At 50.4% G+C, this 22,183-nt stretch overlaps 7 protein-coding genes across 7 annotated transcripts; 4 read left to right on the forward strand and 3 right to left on the reverse strand.

Moving 5' to 3' along the window:
* Nucleotides 1–47: 47 nt before the first annotated feature.
* On the forward strand, nucleotides 48–557 carry MAA_07602 (uncharacterized protein; the record flags this gene model as incomplete). The annotated part of the gene is made up of 1 exon (XM_007825600.1): nucleotides 48–557. One exon carries the CDS (start codon nucleotides 48–50, stop codon nucleotides 555–557), a length of 510 nt encoding a protein of 169 aa, XP_007823791.1.
* Nucleotides 558–2,635: 2,078 nt separating this feature from the next.
* On the forward strand, nucleotides 2,636–4,477 carry MAA_07603 (arginine deiminase type-3; the record flags this gene model as incomplete). The annotated part of the gene is made up of 1 exon (XM_007825601.1): nucleotides 2,636–4,477. The coding sequence occupies one exon, from the start codon at nucleotides 2,636–2,638 to the stop codon at nucleotides 4,475–4,477; it is 1,842 nt and encodes a 613-aa protein (XP_007823792.1).
* A 3,632-nt stretch (nucleotides 4,478–8,109) lies between these two features.
* Nucleotides 8,110–9,550, reverse strand: MAA_11707 (casein kinase II subunit beta-2; the record flags this gene model as incomplete). Its single annotated transcript, XM_011412622.1, has 4 exons — nucleotides 8,110–8,221; nucleotides 8,280–8,588; nucleotides 8,645–9,388; nucleotides 9,447–9,550. The coding sequence occupies 4 exons, from the start codon at nucleotides 9,548–9,550 to the stop codon at nucleotides 8,110–8,112; spliced, it is 1,269 nt and encodes a 422-aa protein (XP_011410924.1).
* Nucleotides 9,551–10,267: 717 nt separating this feature from the next.
* On the forward strand, nucleotides 10,268–11,384 carry MAA_07604 (Alcohol dehydrogenase superfamily, zinc-type; the record flags this gene model as incomplete). The annotated part of the gene is made up of 2 exons (XM_007825602.1): nucleotides 10,268–10,438; nucleotides 10,500–11,384. 2 exons carry the CDS (start codon nucleotides 10,268–10,270, stop codon nucleotides 11,382–11,384), a joined length of 1,056 nt encoding a protein of 351 aa, XP_007823793.1.
* A 754-nt stretch (nucleotides 11,385–12,138) lies between these two features.
* On the forward strand, nucleotides 12,139–13,199 carry MAA_07605 (Basic-leucine zipper (bZIP) transcription factor; the record flags this gene model as incomplete). Its single annotated transcript, XM_007825603.1, has 3 exons — nucleotides 12,139–12,255; nucleotides 12,313–12,611; nucleotides 12,680–13,199. 3 exons carry the CDS (start codon nucleotides 12,139–12,141, stop codon nucleotides 13,197–13,199), a joined length of 936 nt encoding a protein of 311 aa, XP_007823794.1.
* A 1,971-nt stretch (nucleotides 13,200–15,170) lies between these two features.
* On the reverse strand, nucleotides 15,171–17,462 carry MAA_07606 (uncharacterized protein; the record flags this gene model as incomplete). Its single annotated transcript, XM_007825604.2, has 1 exon — nucleotides 15,171–17,462. The coding sequence occupies one exon, from the start codon at nucleotides 17,460–17,462 to the stop codon at nucleotides 15,171–15,173; it is 2,292 nt and encodes a 763-aa protein (XP_007823795.2).
* Nucleotides 17,463–19,028: 1,566 nt separating this feature from the next.
* MAA_07607 (uncharacterized protein) lies at nucleotides 19,029–19,967 on the reverse strand (the record flags this gene model as incomplete). Its single annotated transcript, XM_007825605.1, has 3 exons — nucleotides 19,029–19,243; nucleotides 19,299–19,549; nucleotides 19,603–19,967. 3 exons carry the CDS (start codon nucleotides 19,965–19,967, stop codon nucleotides 19,029–19,031), a joined length of 831 nt encoding a protein of 276 aa, XP_007823796.1.
* Between the last annotated feature and the right edge of the window lie 2,216 nt (nucleotides 19,968–22,183).

A 22,183-nucleotide genomic window follows, 5' to 3' on the forward strand; every position in this document is an offset into this window, starting at 1 on the left:
ATGCCAAGTTTCGCCCGACTTAATTTCCGCGTCTTTCCACGAGCAAAATGACCACCCAAACCACCACACAGATCTATGAGACCATGTCTGTGCCGGCAGACATGCTGGCCCTGCGCACGATTGAACAGCCATTCTCCCTTGCTGTTCCCGGGGACGCGCAAATCACCGTGACCTGCCACACCAATGCCAGATACTACCAGAAAGTCACTGTCGAAGACGTCGCAAACAAGAAGTCCTGGGTATTTTTCGGGTCGGGTGAAGACGAGACGCCAATGGAGATTCAAGGCTCCAAAGAAAAGGGGGTGGTGCTGCTGCGCGCCCTCGAGAGCAAGCCATTCTTTCGCACCTTGAGGATATCCTGCGAGTACTCCTCCCAAGGGCCTAGCGGCCCCCTTGAAAAATCAGACGTCTTGGTGCCGCAAATGCGTTGTGAATACAACGGACCCCAGCATCTGAAGCGAATTTCATGGGAGATATTCACCGAAGATGGCGTGGACAAGGACTACAACGACTCGGTGCTTCGGATTACGGCGGAAGTGGACAAGGATCTCTGTTAAAATGGACGAGAGCCTAGCCATTGGCAGACGAGGAGGGCACGATACGGCGGATATGCGTGTCGGCGCCCAGGGATTGTGTTTGAGTCCAAGTTGGGCTGGAATTGGACTGGATGTGTGGACCAACGTTAGGATATAGCGCTGCGTCGAATACATATTTGTCATCTGGTGCCACATAGAATTGGACTAGGCGACTCAAGATTGCAAAACTGTCCCCGAGTATGTTGTGCTACTTTATTTATGAAAAATATTGATAAGCGTAATAACATATAATACTAGGTGTTTGCTGGTTGTTACCGGCGTAGCTACAAACCATGTGCTAGTCTGTTAAAAGAAAAACAAGCTCTAGAAATGATGCTGGCAGCTTTAAAAGGCCCGAATTTATATTGAACCTTTCATTTTGGCCCGCCCGGCCCAGCGCTTTGCTTACACCTATAACAAGGGCTTACGTTGTCATCCGACCTAGTAATTATCGTGACTGTTACGACCGCACCGTACGACTACGTATCACTGCGGAGACATCAGAGATCTAACCTAGTTTATCTTCGAGTCATGTCCTTGCACCTGAAATCAAAACATGACCACCAGCAAAGAGTCTTGAATGAAGGACTCGGCGGTGACTGCCCGCGCAGTTACATTCAGGGCTCAAGAACTCCGGTGAGGTCACCATATCCACGGCATGGAGAGGGCGTCCAAAGCAACTTTGAACAGTTCAGTCAGGGGTGGAAGAGGCCAGCTTGACCCCGGAGGCCAAAAGAGCGATACTGACTAGCAGGGACCCTGGTCCGGGAATAAGGGAATAAGGCACGGAACGTACGAGCGGAGAGAGAAAAACCAACTGCAGACGTGTCATGAACATGGGCTTACATGAGTCATGATGCGAAGCATAATGGGTTAGGTGATAAACACCCAGGAACTACCGTTGCGTCGGCATTTGATCATGCCAGCTCATCAGCTAGTGTTTTGACAGTAACGTGCGGAATGAATCCGCAGCCTCGAGATATGAGAACCAGACTAATCAATCGGTCCGTTTTGGCTAGAACCCTATTTGGTGGGTCAGGTACAAACCTCCAAATCCTATCGTATCTTCCAAATCAAAGATTTAGGAGGCAATTTAAATCAACTTGAATTCTTATAGAACCATTAGTATAGACTTATTTGGGTCACGGCAAAGGTCTTTGATCCGAACACTACGAGAGCGGATCGCACAAGAACTTTATCAGGCCATCATGGAAGCTGAGTAGGTCTATTCGTGGCTGTGTTTAGCCGCCTATATGTGTTACAGCCACATCCTGCGATATATTTTTATACTATAACGCATGGGAAGGAATAAAATATAGCTTTATTTATAGCTGCTACAACGATGAATGTAACATCATGCGCCCCGCGCTAGCTGATGCCTTTCTTCTTCCTTGAGCTATTTATTATTATCGTCATGGATACCTTTATTCCTACCACCTATCATTTACCTCGTTCAAGTCACCAGAGCACCCGGCGGCTTAATTCAACCATATAAAAAAACCCCACAGAGTCGGAAACGACTTGACGCGTTTGTTAAGGCCGTCATATTACCATAGTTTTACATGTGGAACAGAATCTCATGGAACACACTAAAGGGTAAAAATATTAGTTATCTAGCCAAATATGGTTAATAGTCATGCATACTACCAAGACACAGCTCCTTCTTGACACACTAAAACACAGTTCCGAATGGACCTACCCAGCTATACCAGGATACGAGCGAGTCAGGATTGCTTCAGATGTTGACGGCTGCAAGTTAGTCTTCTCTACAGTCAATGTCGGATGCCGAGTAGTTGGAGGGACCCTTGGTAACCCTTGGTACGACCTATTCTGCTGTCTCATACCACCTCTGCGATTCTTCGAAATTACTCGTTTGATATGCTTGGCGAATTCATGCACGCCCTGATCGGGGCCTTCTTCCTATTACTAGGTACTCATTCAAAAGCCGGTAGCTAACGGAATGAGTATATATATAAGGTCCTGCTCGTGCCACCGCTAGGAGAGTCAAACGACAACAGCAATTCCAACTTCATCTATTCACTTTTCACTCATTTTCCGACATGTTTGGCCTGGCTTGTTTGGCCCTCGTCTTGCCTCTTACGGCAGCTCTTCCTCAGACCCGCCCAGAAGAGCAGACGGCTCCCTTCAAAGCTGATCTCCGAGTCGATACCAATCGTGACGGCACGGTCGATCTGAGCGGCAAGACTGATAGCATCGGCAAGGATACATGGTCAGAGACCTCTGGCGCCCTTTTCCTCCCCAATATAGGGGATACCAGGCGCCATTGCGGGGATAATTACGACTGCGATGATGCTTCAACAAACGCCCAATGGGCACCACAAAACATGGCTCCGATGCGCACAGTGCCCATGTCCAACATTAGCGACTCTGCCACGGCAACTATTGCTATTAGTGATCCCGTGGCTCGCAAAAATGTCCGCATCTTTCTTGATTATCCGGGAAGGATCGTGGAAACTACCATCCAGGACCTCATCGACAGGACGTCACAACCACCTGTCGAGAACGACCGTTGGGTGTATCTCGAGAATGACACGCCGATTCCAGCGGACAAGCTACGACAAGGCTTGACCCTGGGCATCGATGCTCGCGATACCAGACGCCCAGGTGTATGGGACGGGAGGGTTTCGGTCGAGTTCAAGGTCACGGATGGAAGTAGGTCCTCGTCTGACAAGGTCATGCTGCGCGTCGCCCCGGTCCTGACACACCATCACCTTCAACCCGTTGAAAAGGTCTTTGTTACCAAAAAGCCTGTCGACGAACAGATGACCAAGGCCATGGCAAGAGTTGAGCAAGGTATCCAGAAGAATATGCAAAAAGCAGGCATTAAGGAGCCGCTCCATCGCCTCGATATAGACTACACCTGGGCTCAGGATGTCATGGAGCCAGCCTATGCCAGCATGCCCGGGCCATCAGGACCAATCACCTTGCGCATCCACATGACAGGAAAGCCGGTGCAGGTTGGCATTTCCGAGCAGACTGAAGTCTTGCTGTTCCGGGATCTCCGACGAGAGGGGATGGGAGCCGTCCGCGTTGGCAGGTTTCCAGATTTTTTCGAGCACAGAACGCTCGAAGCCGGAGGCAACATAGAGTCGATTCCTCCCTACACGCTCAACGGCAAAAAGTACCCCGCGGGCAGGATTGTCATTGGCGCTACAGACGCGCAGACACCGCAAGCGCTGGCCTATCTCCAGGCTCAGGAAACTCAGGATCCGATAGCGCTTGACACGACGTGGCTTTTTGTTAAGCATGTGGACGAAATTATCGGCTTCCTACCCGCCAAGACGTCACGCGGCTGGCGACTGGCCATTCTGGATCCAATGATGGGCTATGAAGCGCTTAGCAAGCTGGACCAAGATGGCCATGGCGACGTGCCCTTAACCAGCAAGCCCATGGCGCAAAACTCAACTGTTCCCACGGTCCGCGAATTCTTGGCCGAGGAGTCCACCAAGAAGACTGCTGCCTACAGCACGGAAAAGATAAAGCAAGCGCTGAATAATCTCCAGCAAGAAACTGGCATTGCGGACGAGGACGTCGTGAGGATTCCCGCCGTTATCGCCACGATGGACTCGTTAAAGAAGTGGCTACATGCTCGGGAGAAAGAGGATCCGAGCAGCAGCGGCAACAGGTTCTTGCCACTGAACTCGGCGTTCCCTAGCCAGGTCAATGGCGTCCCGCTGTCCGATTCGGTTTTTATAGCGCCTAAGCCGTGGGGTCCCGTCGTGGATGGCGAGGACATTATGGAGAAGATGTCGAGGGAAGCCTACGCCGCAGCAGGCTTCGATGTAGATTTCATCGATGACTGGGACTTCCTCCACTTGTCCAGCGGGGACTTGCACTGCTACACGAACACGTTCCGTACCCCGACGGCGCAGTGGTGGTAGGGATCTTGTGTTACACGGAAAAGGCCCAACAGTAGTGAAGCCCAACAAAGGGAACTCACCGACAAAGGACCTGTTGGTTACACAACTTGAGCACATGACCGGGCAAGAGCCCTAGGCACTGACGTTCTTTTCATGTATACGGAGTATATATAGTGGTTGCTGTTCCCTTCCTTCCTCTTGGAAAACCGAGGACCTTTGACACCCTCCGAGATTATCTTTAAAATTGACTCTTTTGCTCCAGGCCTTCTATTGAACCCTAGTGACACGTGATTAGTGCTAACATTGTAAATGGGTGATATTGTGACTATAAACTGGCAGTTATCGCACCTAAATCGCAGTGTAACATCACAATGACTCATGGGCTGAACAAGGCTTTTCAAAAAATGAGATTGTTGCACGGTTTGTGACGTTATTAAAGTTGTAGTTGGCCATATTTTGTATTATGTGACAATGGTTTAGTAAGTGCTTGGAGAAAGAGTTCAATTCATCTAATAACAGTCCTTGGTACAAAAGGTCCTTGGTTATTCTCAACAACTGGTGTAAAGAAGGTTGTTATCGAGTTTTTGCCAATCGAATCCTTCCATGATAAACCTGTTGAAGATGGCCGAACTCGTCGCTCATGAGACTTGTTGTATGATCCGGTATTTGGACCCTATTTCAAGCCACCCGAAGAGCTTTCCTACGTCATGCGGCCAATATTGTTAGACATGGTTGAAATCTAGCAAGTAGACAAAGAAACGGATTTCCTCAAATTGCCTCTGTCCCAACAGCTCATCGTAGACGGGCCTGTTTTTCTGGACTTTTGCCCGGCGGGCCCAGCCGCCCTTAAATATTCACGGCAGATTGACGTTCCCGGGAAGGCATTAAAGGACATTTGGATAAAGCCCTCAACCTTTTGGCCACCTGTCATGACAGCATCTCTCCATGTTGCCCCATTTCCCGCTGCTATTGTCGACTTCGTTACCTTCCTGGAGGCTAGTCTGCGCGAAGCTCTGTTCAACCAACTGGGCGACTAAGCTATTTTGGTACACTTTGATTGGGTGGATAGGGACAACTGGTCTATTGACTATTGACCAGGCATGTACATCCTGGAGTCGCAGGAATACCTCGTCTCAACGTTACCAATGGAACCCGGGCACCACCGAAGGGAGCAACTGCGCTGGGGCATGGCAAAGATCGAAGACCTAGTCACCTGGGAAGATTGCAAGGCCACCATTTGAAACGGCACCTCGTATGATCCCTTGGGTGTATTCTACGGATCAATCGTGTCAAGAGTAGTCGCGGAGAAGAGAGTCTTATACTTGTACTATACCAGCGTATCCCCCCTGCTAATCCACTGGTCTCAGCCGTACGTTAAGGGATGCGAAACACTATCAGTCGCCATCTCGACAGACTTGGTTCAGACTTGGCTCAAGCACCGGAATAATCCGTTCTTGGCAGTCCGCCCCCAAAGAGGCTGCGACCTCAGGATGGCGCCATCGATTCGTGACTCAATCACAATCACTGTCAAAACTGCTTAGTCTGTGTCAAGACATGAATTACATGATGCTTACCTCGGGCGAGCGGAATCGCGGTCCCCAGCTTCATCTATACAAGTCTAGCAGCCTTTCACGCAGCCCATGGGAATACGTTTCTACCGTTTTGGATGCTAACTACACCACTATCTCTCCAAACGAAGAAGCTTGAAGTGGGGGATCTACTTTGGATGTGCTAGCTCCTTTCCTATAGATTAGACGAACTATATAATATTTGGCGTTGAAGAAACAGAAGAGAGCTAACGGCATAATGGCCACTCTCTCTCTGCTCTGGATATCCCGCAAGTTTGTACTAAATAAGCATAACCTGCCAACGTTTACGATTTACGGCCATAGCATGCTTCATCATGGCATTTTATACGCTGTACATATCTTCAGAGACGTAGAGAACCGCCTGATACAGCTAGGATTGGCGCGGCTGCCTAGGCCACCCACGAGAGATTGCGGAAATTTCGCGACCACCCGTCCAAAAGACGATATCATGGCCGGAATGGTAGATTGACCACGCATCTGGGGTAATGAAGACGCTGGGAATTCGGCCGGCGCCGCAGGTTGATACCCTCCGACAAGGGCTTCCAAACTATTCCTCTCTTGAGGACCTAAAAACCCTTCGGTCAAATAGCTACGAGCTTAAAATGACGTTTTCTGAGTTGGGTGGTTTGGAAAAGTTTGTCTTTGACTTGTTCCAGTCGCCTGGCTGCTCCCAGGTGACAGCCGCCACCAAGATCAGGAAGTGTTCAAGTCACAGAGCATTGGGGGCCATGTTGCCGAATAGATGGCCCGATTGGCAATGAGGTAACATTGAAGCATTCCAAGTGTGTCGCTTCCCATATCAGCTAAAGGCGGGTGCTGTATTTCCATTTGCATGAAAATAACTATCCGAGAAATATTCCACATTTTCTTTGGGCAACAAGGAGGATTTTCTGCATGTTCAACTCGGTCTCGAGTAACCTGGCTTTAGTATCCATTGAGAAGAAGCAGACAACGCTTCATCTAAAGGTTAAACAACAATTACCTCGACTATATTCTCACTATATTAACATTCTAATGGCACCAACATTTCTGCAACCGTCCCTGTTCTTACGCCTCCACCCATGGGAAGTACCGTGTGTGTAAACATTTTCGATTGACCATGGTTGTCAGTACCGTCAACGAGGCCTGAAGCACCTCCGCAAGATTGAACAAGCCTCACTCAAAATTCTGACACGGCATATTGCGGGTCCGACTGTCTGGTGCAAATGCACCACTTCAGATCTGCCAAAATACACCACAGTTGTTATATGGCTCGGGTCTTGTGGAGCATTTCCAATATACCGTAGCAGAGTTGACCGTCCGACAAAGAACTACGAATAATGACAGCATCGCATTCTCGTGCCGCAGACGTAATGCGCCTTGCTTCGTATTCTCGGACGAAAGGGGCTCCATTGAATCCAGGCTCCATCGGCAACAAGACTCGCCGTAGCATAACCCTCCGGCCTACATAGTACCCTCTTGCGGTGATGAGTCGTCTCAAGTTTAGTCAATCTGTTCATGTACAATGAACCTTTGCAAGTCCTAGTGATTCTCGGAGAAATATCAAACCTCTGACGCAGTGTTGCATCGCAAGGCGACAAGATGACAAGGCTCATTCATGACCGCCATGACGTCCGAGTGTGACTGTGCCCGAAAGTCCGCTCATTTCTTGATTGATTCAAAGGCACCATCGTCCCCCTCTCTTAGTACCCTACGTTTAGGTACTACCACCAGATGGAGCAAATGCATGTTTGGTCTTGTTCAAGTTTGAGACATGCAGCTGATGCTCGTGCCGGCCTCGCATATAAATGCCGAGAATTGTCCCTTTCGGCGTCGGTGAAACTCCGTTTTCGCCCTCACCAATGGCAAATTCGGGCCCGCCCCCTCCAGCCGATGTCTTGAGTCGCATATCCATCAATGATTACATTATTCAGCAGTTTCGTCGTGGCATGCGCCCCCACAGCTGAGGGAAGTTGTCGCCGAGAAAAATTCCACCAGTCATCACGGCCCAGACAAGCTGGCCCTCTGTTCGAAACCGTTCCCGTCGCCGTTTCCAAGCTGCCGCAGAAGCACATCTTTACACGGTCAGCAAGAACCCCGTAGGTTCAACGACGCGCAGGTGGCCGCCATGTTGGACTTTGCATCGCCCACGGCTGACGTGAGGTAGTTTGTTTTCCGGTACAGAACCATCAATGTACTGAAGGCGGCGTTAGAAACACCCACCGCTTATGCATGCAAACGTCACGGACACGTACCTGAGCGACATGGCGACGGTTTCGCAGAGGGGAAACCGTCCTCCTTGGGTTTTGGATATGTAGCTGCCAATTTGGCCGTATATCGTCTTTTCGATGGCCTCGCATTGTGCCAAGTCGGTCGAGGAGCCTATGGACCTGGACATGTCGCCGAGGCGAAGGGCGTGTTGTGCGCGGGCGAATAGATTACGGACGGCATCTTCGCCGTAGATGTCCTCATTTGAGGCTCTGTGAAGTAGAGAGTCTTGCGGTACTTGGCTTGGGTGGACGAGTTGCGGCAAGTCATGGTCAATAGTTGATAGCACGACGGTCCTGAAGCAGGTGAGTACTTATGAGTGCCAGTGTGCTTTTTTCAGAGCTATACTCACATATCGAGAAGAATGATGGCACTAAGGCATAAATCTAGCTGCAAGCGGTGAAGGGAGACGTGTCGGCCTGTTTGGCCGGCAAAGTTGGTTATGTGATTATGCAGGTTGATGCGCTGAAGGAGGCTCCGGCAAGCGATCAATGTCTCGTAGGCATCCTTGCTCATGCCATGGCCAATCTCATGAGTTGCGAGTATTATACCAGACTGCATGAGAAGGACTTGTGCGGCGGTGTCTGAGGAGGCTTGCAGAATGGAAAAGAGGCTTTTGACGGTCCGATACAAGGTATGTCGTACTGGGTGATTTGCGTGTTGACATGGCGGGGTGATGAAGAGATACATGCAAACTATCATGAGAGCAAAAGCATCGTCTTCGACCGCCGAAACCGCCTTTTGGGCAACGAAATTCTCCGTGCTGGCGAGGACATTGTCCCTGTCCAGAATTGGCAGCCAGTGATGGGCAATGTCGAAGTAGCTTCTTACGGTGCCCACGACGTGAACGCCGGCTGAATCGAAAATGTCATTGATGATGCAAGACAAGGATGCCTGCGGAGCGTCTCCATCATCAACAAAGGTACTCTGCCTCGCGCACGCCGCCCAGAGCAAGGCGCGCTCGCCAGTAGGGGACACGTCCAGCGGGCAAAGGCCGCGCAAGATAACCAATGTAGCCGCCGCAAATTGGGAGACGGACGCAATTTGGCGCAAAGCAGCTTGATCTCTCGCTGGGTATGTACACTTGACAACTCTCCTTGTGAAGCATTAGCATTTTGCACGCGGCTGTCAGAACAGAAAGGCACCGGACGTACGCCACGCAGCGAGAACAGTTGGGGATGACCCTATCACAGCGCTGCTTTTGCTGCCGGCAGCTCAGGCACGCTCCAGGAGCCAGTGCAAGCGGGAAATTCGCCATCGTCATGTGGTTGTATCTACTATCAAGCGATAGCAGCGGCGAGCCTCAGGCTGATGACGTCGCAATTGTCAGGGGAGCAGCGTAGACGATGCCGCGAGAGTGGCGGAGCAGCGGCTAGTGCCCGAGATTAAGCTTGGAGAAGAAGGTTTGCTGAATGCTACTCAAATCTTTCAGAGTTCGGACTCGTCGGAAGATGGAAGATGGGCAAGGTGAAACGTCGTCGGGCTGCTTGTCAAGCCCACTTCCTGTTGCAGAAACCGAGTCTCCACCGGACCCACATTTCGCTAGGGTCGGCCGACCCTGGTCGATCCCGGCAGTTGTAAGTCCATGCCCCATTTTGGAACTTGGGAGAGACAGGGATCGCCCGATCCCTACCCGGACCACGTGTTTGTGATGTTGTAGTTTGCGCTTTTGTGATTACAAACGGACGCAGTTCAGGTCCGTCGTGGCCTGTAGTGGTCGTTGCGCAAGTCATTCGATGCATTTGCCAACACCGTGGGTCTGCGGAACATGAAAACACCAGACACCAACATGGAACCCTTGCATCGCCAAGTAGCAAAGTGGGGAGATTTACGTCAATATCCAAGAAATACGGTCATGAATTATATGTCTACTGGTGTATAAATATCAACCGTCGGCCTCTATGCCCAACATGCTCAATTTCACCTCCAAGCCATTATCGACATCCTTCGTCCAGAACCTTTGTATACAACCATCATGAGTCTTCCAACAACTGCACGCGGATGGTCCGTCCAAGCCATCGACAAAGACAGCTTCAATGGACTCAACTTTCAAGAGAGCATACCTCTCCAACCCCTCGGAGACTACGACGTGCTCGTCAAAATCGAAGCCGTCTCTCTAAACTACAGAGACTTGGCCATCCCAAGGGTTTGTAGCCGTACCTGCTTCTCGAAATCCCAAAACGCCAAAGTCGCTAATACGTCGTCAGGGCCGGTACCCGTTTCCCATGAATCTCCCCGTCGTTCCCGGGTCCGACGCCGCCGGCATCGTCCTCGCAGCCGGCCCCAAAGTGACAAAGTTTGCAAAGGGAGACCGAGTCTGCACCCTGTTCAACGAGCTTCACCAATCGAACCCCATCACTCCCGAAGCGGTCGAGAGCGGACTTGGAGGTGCGATAGACGGCACCCTGCGCAACTACGCCGTCTTCACGGAGCAGGGCCTCGTCCGGGCGCCCGCTTCCCTCAACGCCATCGAAGCGAGCACCCTCACCTGCGCTCCGTTGACGGCGTGGAATGCCCTCTACGGCCTGCAATCCAAGGCCTTGAAAACAGGGGACTGGGTTTTGGCCCAAGGCACAGGCGGCGTCAGTCTTGCCGGTATCCAATTCGCCGCTGCAGCGGGAGCCACGGTGGTCGCCACGACCTCGTCAAATGACAAGATTGACTTCCTCAAGGACCTCGGCGCTTCGCACGTCATCAACTACAGGGAAGAATCTGACTGGGGCCAGGTAGCCAGGGATTTAACACCCGGACGTGCTGGGTTCGACCACATTTTGGAGATTGGTGGCCCAGGGAGCATTGCGCAGTCACTCAAGGCCATCAAGTTGGAGGGCGTCATCACCATTATTGGTTTCCTGAGTCCTTCTGATACGCAGCCGCCGTTGATGGATGTGCTCAACCACCTTTGCACTGTTAGGGGCATCTTTGTCGGCTCGAGGCAGCAGTTTGAGGAGATGAATCGGGCGATTGACTCGGCCAAGATTCACCCAGTGGTTGACCCCAATATATTCGCGCTGGAGGATTTGAAGAAGGCGTACCAGTATCAGTGGGAGGGGAAGCATCTCGGAAAGGTGGTTGTCAAGGTCGCAAGCTAGTCGGTCATTTTTCACAATGACCAAGATACTTGGAGATGGGGAATAAACGAGCCATGATGATAGAACGCGAGTATGACCGAGTAGGAATTTTACTTGCCAGATCGTTGGTACTGCAATAAAAGATGAATACCACGCGTCTGAATGCATCTTGAGATCCAAGCACATGGAGTGCAGTACAGGTTCCGTAGCCCTCCCAAACAGCCCTTGAGAAAGACGCATGCTCACGTTGTGAATTGGTCCCTCAACACTGCTTCCTACAAGACGCCATCAAGACGCCGCCATTTTGGAACTGCGCGTCCAATTGGCGGGAGGCCGATGGGCAAGGCCAGCTTACGCTGTCAGCCCGTTCCACGAATTGGCTATCAGCTCAACCTGTGCAACTAGACTTCTCATCAGCCATCTTCCAGAAGACCGGCTGTGGACCCGGCAGTTGGTAGGTAATAGGCTACCCGTCGCCAATGTGGCGCAAAGCAATGTGTTTGTATCGTGGCATCTAGACGCCCGCGACGGCGAGTTCCCGATGCGACCGAAGGAACCGACTCTCGCCTTTCCGCGTCGCGCATTCTGTTAGAAATCGACCCGAAGCAGCACATGGAGGCGGCGTTGATCAGATAATCAAAAAGATGAAGGTGTACAGAGTATTGCCGGCATTTTGTCTCATAAAGATGCTCTGTTGCCCTCAACTCGGACGCCCAGGATCCGGGATAAGCAGCAGCTCAGACAACTGATGCAGCAAACACGAAAATCGCACACGATGCATGAAACAAATGATCCGATGCCTTTAAAATCTCCATGGCCCGAATTCATGGGCTTCTCATTTCCACAAAGCCTCATTGGCCAGTCACACAAGACGAGTGGTCTTTTCCAGCCGGTGTGTACTTGCGCTCCCCTACGTCGCAACACTGCTCATTAACACGATTTGCTCCAGGACGAAGTCGATGCCGTCATCGAGGCTCCCGGCTTCTATCTCGCCGACGACCTGGGCCATCTCTTCAGCGGTCCCCTACCGTCCACAGACGAAGTTGCACAAACCCCCGGAAGCTCATCCTCGTCACAGTCCTCCGACGGTTGCAGCTCCGGTCTCGAAGACGCAGTCGCATGTCCTCAGTCTAGCAGTCGCAAAATGGTGGCTTTGGCGCCGGCACAGCCCAGATCGCCACCGAGCGCAGAGTCGCAGCTGCCACCAGGCTCGAGATATCACAAGCGCAGGGAGCAGAATCGGGTGGCGTACGTGCTCCATACTTTTCTTGCAGTTCGTCGTGGACGCAATCACTAATCCGAAAATCACGGCATAGCCAGCGCGCGTTTAGACGCCGCAAGGAACAGCACCTCAAGGACCTGGAAGACAAGGTGGCGGTTCTGGAAGCGACTCGAGACCGCATCTACGCTGAGAACGCCCGGCTGCAGGAGGACCTGGAGCGAGCGACCATTGAGCACTCGCTCCTGCGGAACTTGGCCACGTCCAGCAGCGGATTCGATTGCGCCGACCGGTCTGATGGCTCCATGTCGTCTGTGTCCGCTCCAAGTGCGGAATGGTTGGCGAGCCCGCCACAGACGTTACACTCCGAACCACACTCCCTTGCGGGTTTACGGCCGCGGTATCGTGGACGTGAGCTGAATGCGGGCCAGATGTGGGAGTTTATTACTGGCCACCGCCTGTTCCAGGAAGGACTGGCAGACGCTGACACGATTGCGCGCGAGCTGCGCAGGTTCGTTCCGGGGAATGGAACGGGGGGCATCACAGAAGATATTCTCACCCACTGCATTTACCAAAGCGCGAGGACGGCGGCAGGAGGGGTACAGTTGATAGATTAGTTCCGCCCGTCATTGATTTAGCTTGCGCATCGTAATGCCAACCCTGCTCAGGTTCCGCACATGGTCTTTTTGCCGATTCGTGGATGATTTCCGACTCGGCAGCCCCATGCTACGCCATGCTCGACATGACGGATAAGCCCTGGAAAGTACGACAGCACGGTACGACTGGTGACTGGTTGCCGCAGGGCAAATAAAGAGCGAGTACGTAGTCGGGAGTACACACACTTGACGGTCTTGTCAGCTCAACTTTCAGCGGGCGGTGGTGGGTGGTTCCGCCGTAGTGACGGAACATGTCCGTGGTGACAAATGCTGCGTGAGCTAGCGAGCTTAATCGTTATGGTGGCGTTTGTGTGACCTCGAAGCTGTGTCAAACGGCGATCAATATTGGAGGTGGCTGGAACGGCTGTTTGCCCAAAGCCGATGATGCTGTGGGGTAGGTATTTCTTCCCATCACAGGCAGGAAGAACATGTCAGCTGGTGATGATGGATACACAACTTCTCGCTATAGTATTAATATATTATCATGATGTAGCCAGCTGTTTATCTATGCAGCGTATTAATGGAGTTCTGTCACCCCTCGCGATGAACAGCGTAGTACCTTTATGCGACAAGGCAGATTAAAGTTTAGACAAGGACTTTTATTATTAACGAATGGAGGGTATTTATAGGCAACGGATGAATTAATACTTTGTGGGGGGGCGGAAGGCACGGCTGAAGAGCGAGTGCGAAGTAAATAAAGGCGTCCGGCTTCGAGAAACGGATAGCCACAGTTATGCAAGGCTTCTCCTGCGGTTAACTGCTTGCATGTGCTTTTGTGGCTGCAAGTGTCTACACAATGTGAATAAACCGACATTGACCCCGCAACCTGGGCTTGAGTGGCGATAAAACCATTAATAGCAATAGCCATGTGTTGTCTCCTGAATGGAGTGTGCCAATAACGCCCCCGTAATGACAAGAGCGTATGGGACGGCGTGTTTTCCATGTCGTCATCTAAAGATCAAATGCATATACAGCACTGCTGACCGTGATGAGCGCGAAAGATGTGCCAAGGTAGGCCGTGTTTCGCAGCGCCACGATGCCGGCGAGTTGCAAAACATGATGAAAAAGGTGATACGGGAGAGTTCATGGAACATTAAGCGAAAAAAACGTGTTTACGAAGGACACAGAACTCATGTGATTACATCCACCCTAGGGCGACTGGCGTTGTGTTGCTAACAACCGACTTGTAAGTTGTGATGGTGCCCCACCCTTTGAGCCGGGCTGAGGGTTAGGGTTAGGGTCATGCAGGCAGCTCCCAATAGATGGACTCGAGTTACTCTGCACAACGGCCGAGGCTTTCAAAAAACTACAGCCCTTATTTTCAAATTATGAACTGCCCAGCGATCCAAGCCGCAGAACGTGAGGTATTGGCAGAACCGGAAGAGATTGTACCGAAACCTCGTCGTCTGTCAGCCCACAGGGGGATTCAACACTGCCGTGAGGACCTTTCCCCAGGGGACAAAGCCCGGCGACTTGGCGGGATTAACGCCTCCTGCATTTGTATTGAACTCAGAGGATGCCAGGATTTTGTCACTGGATTCAGCGTCAGGCCCAAGAAGCTTACGAGGCGAATCGATTAGCGAGGAAGCAGATTCAAGTTGTGGAAGCAGCGACACCGTCGGCCACAACAGCCCCATTCGCCTCAGACTTGTCAATCGATAATCCGTTCAATACCTGTACGAGGGATGCTTGCCTCATTTAGAGTATAGTGTGGGATTCTCAGACCCTGTACTGCATACCTTCGATTACATGCGGCAACGGTCAAGCTGCTTGTTTGCCGTCCTGACGTCAATATTAGCACCGGGTGTTTCGTCTAGACCTCGCCGGCAGGCGGTCGAAACTTGAGGCTAATTTGCAGCGACCAACTTGACATCTGGTTATATTTAGGCAGTAAACCCATCTCCATCTATCACTTATAACTATGAGTTGACATCAATCTGCGTTTCGATAGGCCATTCCGTCATTAATAACGTGATAAGCGCTCGGTAAGCCGCCAATTACTACTTTATAGCCCTCCCGTTTAGCCTGTATAATAGCGCATAGCATGCAGCAATCGCCTTGGTATAGCTGCGTGATATCTGGGGCACAGCAAAGGAACTGAGATTCTTTATTCCGGTGTGTCAGCGTCATTCCAATCTCATATTTGCCCGCAGGGACGGGTTCCATAACGGATGTGGCTTTCACAAGGTACGCAGAGTCTGAAACAACAAGAGGTGTCGAAAGATTGTGTTCACAACCGTCAGCCGGAGTGAGACTCATAAACCCCAGGTGAATATCCAGAAAGTTGACGTTAATAGTGCCGTTGACTTGCCTAATCAGACATCGTAGAACAAGGGCACGGCGTCCTTGTATTATAGCAGGACGCAAAGTCATCAGAAGGCTGCTGTGCTCACCAAGTCCCGATTGAGTAATCGTGCCCTGCTTGATGGATGACTTTGCTTTTGATCTAGCTGTATTTTTTATTTCTTTTTTACCTGGCATTGCGCAAATAATGAAATCATAGCAGTCGGAGGCGTGGTGTAACCTTCCTTCCACCAAGTCGTACTGTATAACCCATGGATTACTTAGAGTTGGGTACGCAAGAGTACTGGGGTAGATCGTCGAAGTACTGGAACTGCTGCATATAATGGGTGGTTCTTCTTCCTGTCGTTCGTGTGCTTCGGAAAGAATTGTTCCCCAGCGCCCGAGGAACTTCAAAATGTCCCCGTGTATTGTATCGACCATAAATTGACCCTGGTAGACATCCCGACGCAATAATCTGCAGTAAATGTCTCCAAAACGATGGATAAAGAGACCGGGTTGAAGCCTCATGGAACTGTTTGGGGATGCTTCCACGAAGAGGGTCAGTAGCGCGACGTGCATAACGTAGCCTACGGTCGACCAGAGCGTATTGACCGGACATATTTTCCACTTTTTGCCGGCGATCGTATTGGCTTTCGGGTGTTTCTCGTCGTTCCATGGATCTCCAGTGGCGCATATTCCACATATACAATGTGAGAAAGGCAGCGCCGCTGAGATGGTGTTCTTCAGGGCCCTGTGCTCAGTAGCCGGGTCTTGCAACACGTCGGCAGGCCGGCAAAGCACTTTCTCCAGGCGATCACGAATGATGGTTCGATACATTGGCCCTAGAGCAGTCCTGAACCCTTGAGCTGGAAGCATTTGCGCTCGAAAAAAGTCGCTGGAGTTTTCGCGGTAAAAGTCTTTCCCTTCAAATGACATTGCCATGGACGCAATGAAATTCGCCACGACAAGTTTTGGCGATACTCGTGGATTAGCGCCTGCCATTGCAAAAGCAATGTCTAGTTGACTCGACAGCATGCCGTTAAATGAGAAGTTGAGTTGTCGGTTGAATTCATGTTGGCTTTCAACAATAATATGGCGTTTGTGAAGGTCTGCTGTATGAGGGTTCAGCTTTGTTTCCAGTTGAATTTCTGCCTGGGAGTTCGGTGAACTAGATATTGAAAAGATAACATTGTCTCGGCATCCACGCATAATAATCCCTCCGTTTACTTCTACCAAGACGTCTTCGGGGCATATAGCAAGCACTAAGCTTAGGAAGGTCCCCGAAGATCTCGTCCCAGAGTAGTGAAGAATTAGACTCTCTTCCAGGAGGGCAGCTCGAAACTTGATGAGAAATGCATGCATATCTGTTTCCGTGGGCTTGTCGGCTAGGTCTCCCGGGATCTCCAAGCCAGCGTCCCAGAAACACTGCCTTAGTCGGGTGACCTGGAGACCAAAATGGTTTCCGAATCCGAGACATCCTAGCTTACTTTCTAGGACCATACAAACATCTCCTAGCTGAATGGGTGAAGATGTTTGCTGCTCTAGGGGTAGGATATCTCGACCGATATCGAACAATGCCATGCCGCATTGACCGCTCGAGTAGAGGCTGCCGAGCGCACAGCAGAGCAGGGCCGCAGATCGTCCACCTGCCGTACGGCTCATAAAAGCCGGCACATCGTTTTTTTCCCATCCAATCCAGCTAGAGAGTCTCTCGAGTCTAACACATGAAGTTCGAGACAGAAGATCTGGCACTTTTGCTGCCCAGGGACCGTTGCATTGGAAGCAGGCGCCGATTGCCTGGACCTGTATCACAGCATTGTGGTTGACATTGTCGGCAGAAACTGCCCGTAAAAGCCCCTGGGTGAAGCTGACAGTGTCCAGAGCTGCTCCCGGAATCGACGTAATGTCTGCTTGGACAGACACTTCATTGCCGCCCGACATGATAGAGTGAGAAAGTAATTCGCGTTGTAAGCAGCCCCGCGGCTATTATTGACCACTGAGTCTAACGAAACATAGAAAGAGATAAGAAAGGGACAGATAACTTGAATGAGGAAACCCTCTGCTCTGAACTTGCTGCACGAGGGGGTTTTCACTAGAGAGCCGACGGGTTGGATGCGCTGCTGTGCCTACCGCCACCATTCCATACATACTCAGCCGCTTCGCATAGTCGATAGCTTGTCGCCACCGTGGCTACGTTTCTCAGTCTGCCTGTCGGTCAACGGTGTGTCTTCTGCACGTTGTGATGAAGCTTACATTGGCTAAGCCACCGCCATTAAAGCCTGGAAATGCAGATAGCTGGCCAACACACTTATTCGTGCCATGTAGTTATATTCGCCCAGCCCGCTTTGCTTACCCCTAGGACAACTCGTTTGTTGGCATTAGGGTCTTGTATATAAGCACTTTTAGGCAGAGCTTCATTATCCTATAAAGCAGATATTAAAAATCTCGTGGTCGTTATATGCATATATTACTGGAAGGACCTCGAAGACAATCGAGGCTAAGCGTTGATCGATTTCGCAATGCGACTCGCAGCAGCATCGGAGTGGCATGGCCGACTTCAAAACACTAACACTGGGGTCGACGATATGAGCAATCGGAGCAAGGTTAAATTGACAGAGAGGGAGACAAGAAAACTCAAGGATCATGACAGAGCTTGGCTGTACCTTGGCACTGGGCAGCCTGGATAGAACGTAGGTCTGCCGGATAGTAATCAAAGATTTAAAGCCCCTACTTACTCATCTTGTCACCTATCTTACGTTGACAATGATGCCAGGCTCTCTTTTTCTACCTATCGGGCCGATTGCAAGCATTAATGTACCTCCCGACCTGGGCTGTCGAGGCTGGCTGAGAACCAGCAGCCCCCGAACTTATGCATTTGGCAATTTAGAGCCATGGCCGGCCAGAAGCCGACAGACATGGCAAAGCCCGTACACGAGCTCATTTTGAGCCGGTACGTCGAGTCTTTCCAACGCCATACACAAATTAAATGATAACTTGATCGCTTAGTCCGCACACTGAGCACCGACTTCGCTCTTTTATTTTTCTGCCAGAGAAATAGAGAGCTTTGGACGATGCTTATTACTGTAGATGTAGTCTATTACAGCGGGCTTAGTAGTTCTAGTAACAGAGGCATTTTACACAAAGGGTACATCTAAAGAGGCAAAGAAACGCAGCATGGAACTGGTTTTCTCTGATATAGCTTTGATATGTAGAGATTACATCTTTTCATGAAACCAAGTGAGTGGACGCCAAAGCGTTTTCCCGTGAAGAAGAACAAGAGTGTGTATCTGATGATATCATTCATCAAGTCTCGACATATGCCAAAAAATCAGACTGGTTCAACTTCTTCCTTGTGTTGCCCGTTTTACTGGGAAAACTTTCCTCATAGAGCCCCCTTCTTCTCCTCGTTAAACTTTTGAGACAAGTTCAAACTCTGTCAGGACAAAGTGTGCGCCAATATCCTCGCTGCAAGGCATTTTTTTCCTGATACAAGTTGCAAGGTTACAGTTAAACGGGAACGTTTGGTGGGTCTTTAATATTGCCGATTCCAGTGTCTCTGATATATCTTTCGATCTCGGGTTGCATCGAGTTCCAAGTTCTTTCATTAAAGGCAAAGTTGGCCTGACTAAAGGTGAATCTGGTCCTGACCGTGGTCTGCGTGCTCTTCGTCTTAGAGGTCGTATACATCTCTTGGTCCAGGGTATAAGTGATGTTGCGAAGTGCTTTTCCCTCAAATTAGCCAATTTCTCTATATTTCTAGAACATGGGTATGCTTACATGCGCGTAGGTCATCTCTAACCTCGTCATACGTGTACACTTGAAGCATGCTCCAGAAAGAACGACGGTCAGCCGTGTAATTCGTCTCCTTTATGGTTTGCGAAATTCCTTGGAAGATGGCCTCAAGTGAGGCTGCTAGGGGCCGAGGAAGTACGATCCCAACGAGCATGGTCGCCAGCAGTTCCCAGTGGAACCTGCTTTTTTCAATGTGGATTTCCTTATCAACGTTGCTCGACTGGGGGCTGTACATCCTACATGATTGTTAGCTTCAGACGGCATATATTCGGTCTAAGAAGCAACATACCATGGATACACGCCATCATTGAAATAGACGTCCATGACCCTGGACCGGTATTGAGAGCGTCTCCAGCGAGAATCATCACTATCATCGGTTGGAAGAGCTCCCTCTTCCTTTCGCCTCCTAACCTGGATTCCGGCGTGGATGGTTGCTAGCTGGTGAGTCAACTGGAGCATTTGCTCTAGCTGGTCCATACGTTCTTTGAATCTCTGACCTAGGCCTGGGGCCTCCATATTAACATACAAAATATTGTCAGGGTCATTGAACCCCATGTCATCGTCACTGGGAATTTCATTCTTTGCAGGTGCCCTAAAGGAGGGCCTATCGATGGGAAGGTCTGCCACATCACCCCACGTAGTGCTTGGAGCCATGGTGCTAACAAAACTCAGGATGAGTCCAGATGGTTGTTGGTGCGGTGTAAATCGTTGCTTAGCCCATGAGCTGATGATATGCCTGTGTCGATATCACCTTGATTGGTAAGGAATGCGTCTTTTATACCTGGATTTTCGGCTTTGATTACCATGACTCCGCATTCCCTGCGCCACATGTGTCAACAATCCATGTCTTCTCGGGACGACACATCACGTCGCAGTTGTCCCGGCCCGCGTAGAAAATATACAACTCATGCAAGCCAGAGACAACCACACCCCTTGGGTTCCATCACCCGTGCGCCTTGGGCAATGCCTTGGGCGCCTTTCCATTCGGCGGTGTAACACGGTTGCACAATGGTTGTGTGTAAGTCAACATGCTGTACCAAGGAGCGGTGTGTATTTGTAGGAGACCGTGACAGAACACGGTCTGGGCCACACGCCCGATCATCTTCAAGTCCAATCGTGCCATTTTAGCGCCCCTAGTTTCTATTCCATTAATGTAGAAGCACCGTCCGTTGTTATGCTAGTTACTTACTATCTATATCAGACAAAATCTCCAATAGGATGATAAATACATGATGACCAAATATGTCTACCAGTAAACGGATTCAGCCCTCACTCTCGACGGGTCTGAGCTTGAGTGCATGTGGTCACATGTGCCCATGCCGAGACTCACGATGACCCCTGCCATGGACAGAGAGCTGCTGCTAGGGCAGCCTAATTGGGCGGCGTGCATGGTAACCTGCACATCCGGGGCAGTGTCTCATAGGAGAGCAGATGTCAGCGGCATGTCATAAATGGCCCCTTTTGTGTGACTGCATCAATGTTACAAGCCACTCGATGGACTTGCCACGAATCGGAGGCAGAGGCGCATCGTGAAAGTTGAGGGGTAGGGCCCTTCAGTTGCGAGTCGCTTAAGAATTCTGGACATCTCATTTGTTCCTGTAGCAATCTGTTTCGTATTGTCCTCGGTTGACACCTACTTGTATGCAACGAGACACCATATACAGGTTTAACTGAGGCACTTTTTAACCGATTGCCACTCCAGGCACATGCATGTGATATTCTTCTTTTGTAGTACCTGGTAGAATACACCGTATCTTGCATTGACCGCTTCGACATGTGATAGCTTAATCATGACAAGACGCGCCGGCTTTGGCCATAAGGGGTTGGGTAGCGACGGCACCTACACCATGATGGGTTGGATGTTTCCGCCGTGGGATGCCCCGAGTCCGTGAGCCTGTATTATATAGCCGCGAGTATGCCATAGGCAATATCAATTCTCCAACGTCCACCATCTTTATCTAACCAGCATGGCTTCGATCGCACCTGATGTGGAGCAAGTGACCATCAAGTTGAGGTCCGAGCCGCGCCTGAAGCCTGCAAGCGTAGACGTCTCTAATGATTATGGCACTCCCAATGTTCTCTTTCTATACTACACACCGTTTATTCCAGATGATAAGAAGCTAGATCTTGACGCTATACAAGATGAGTTCCAGACTTGGAACGCGTGGGAGCTTGGACAGGCAGAGACGCAGCTCATCGGACATGTTGAAGCTGGCAATCTCCCATCTGACGACTCAATCGCCTCTCGTATAATTAGAAATAACTATCGATCAAAGGCTATTGATTTTTTTCGCCAAGGAAATGAGGCATGGTATGTTTCACACAAGCGTCTGGTCTTTCGTGGACTGAAGGCCAGGGACTAAGTGATGACTCCTAGGCTATCTCTCGCAAACAATGCCACAGCTCAAAAGGTCATTGTAACGGCGCAAAGCGAGGCCCATGGGTCCATCCGTCAAGAGATGAGGGCGCTGGCCGCAGAACAACACCTTCAAAGCCAGTTCGAGGTGATTATCAACGCTATAAGTGGTAGTGTTGAGGTAGCGGAAGAGAATAAATTTTACTTTACCCATGTCTATTATCGATATGATAATGGTTCGAGGCGATTTCTGCCAGGTACAGTCCCTATTCAGGATATCGCAATAGTAGTACTAAGAAGTTGTAGTTATCTCGGACACTACTTTCGGGATCAGGAAAGAAGACGAGGGAAGCAAAGGCGGCGATGATAAAGTTAAACTAGAGATCAATCTCTCTGTTAACACTTACAATTTTGATAGAAGGTTTTGGAGAGACCATCGACATGAAGGAGAGGATGCTATCCGAATGGGGGAGCCTATCCGTAAGCAAATGGCATTGGACTTTTATGTCAACAG

This window comes from Metarhizium robertsii, assembly GCF_000187425.2.
Source record: "Metarhizium robertsii ARSEF 23 chromosome Unknown MAA_Scf_14, whole genome shotgun sequence".
Lineage (NCBI taxonomy): Eukaryota > Fungi > Ascomycota > Sordariomycetes > Hypocreales > Clavicipitaceae > Metarhizium > Metarhizium robertsii.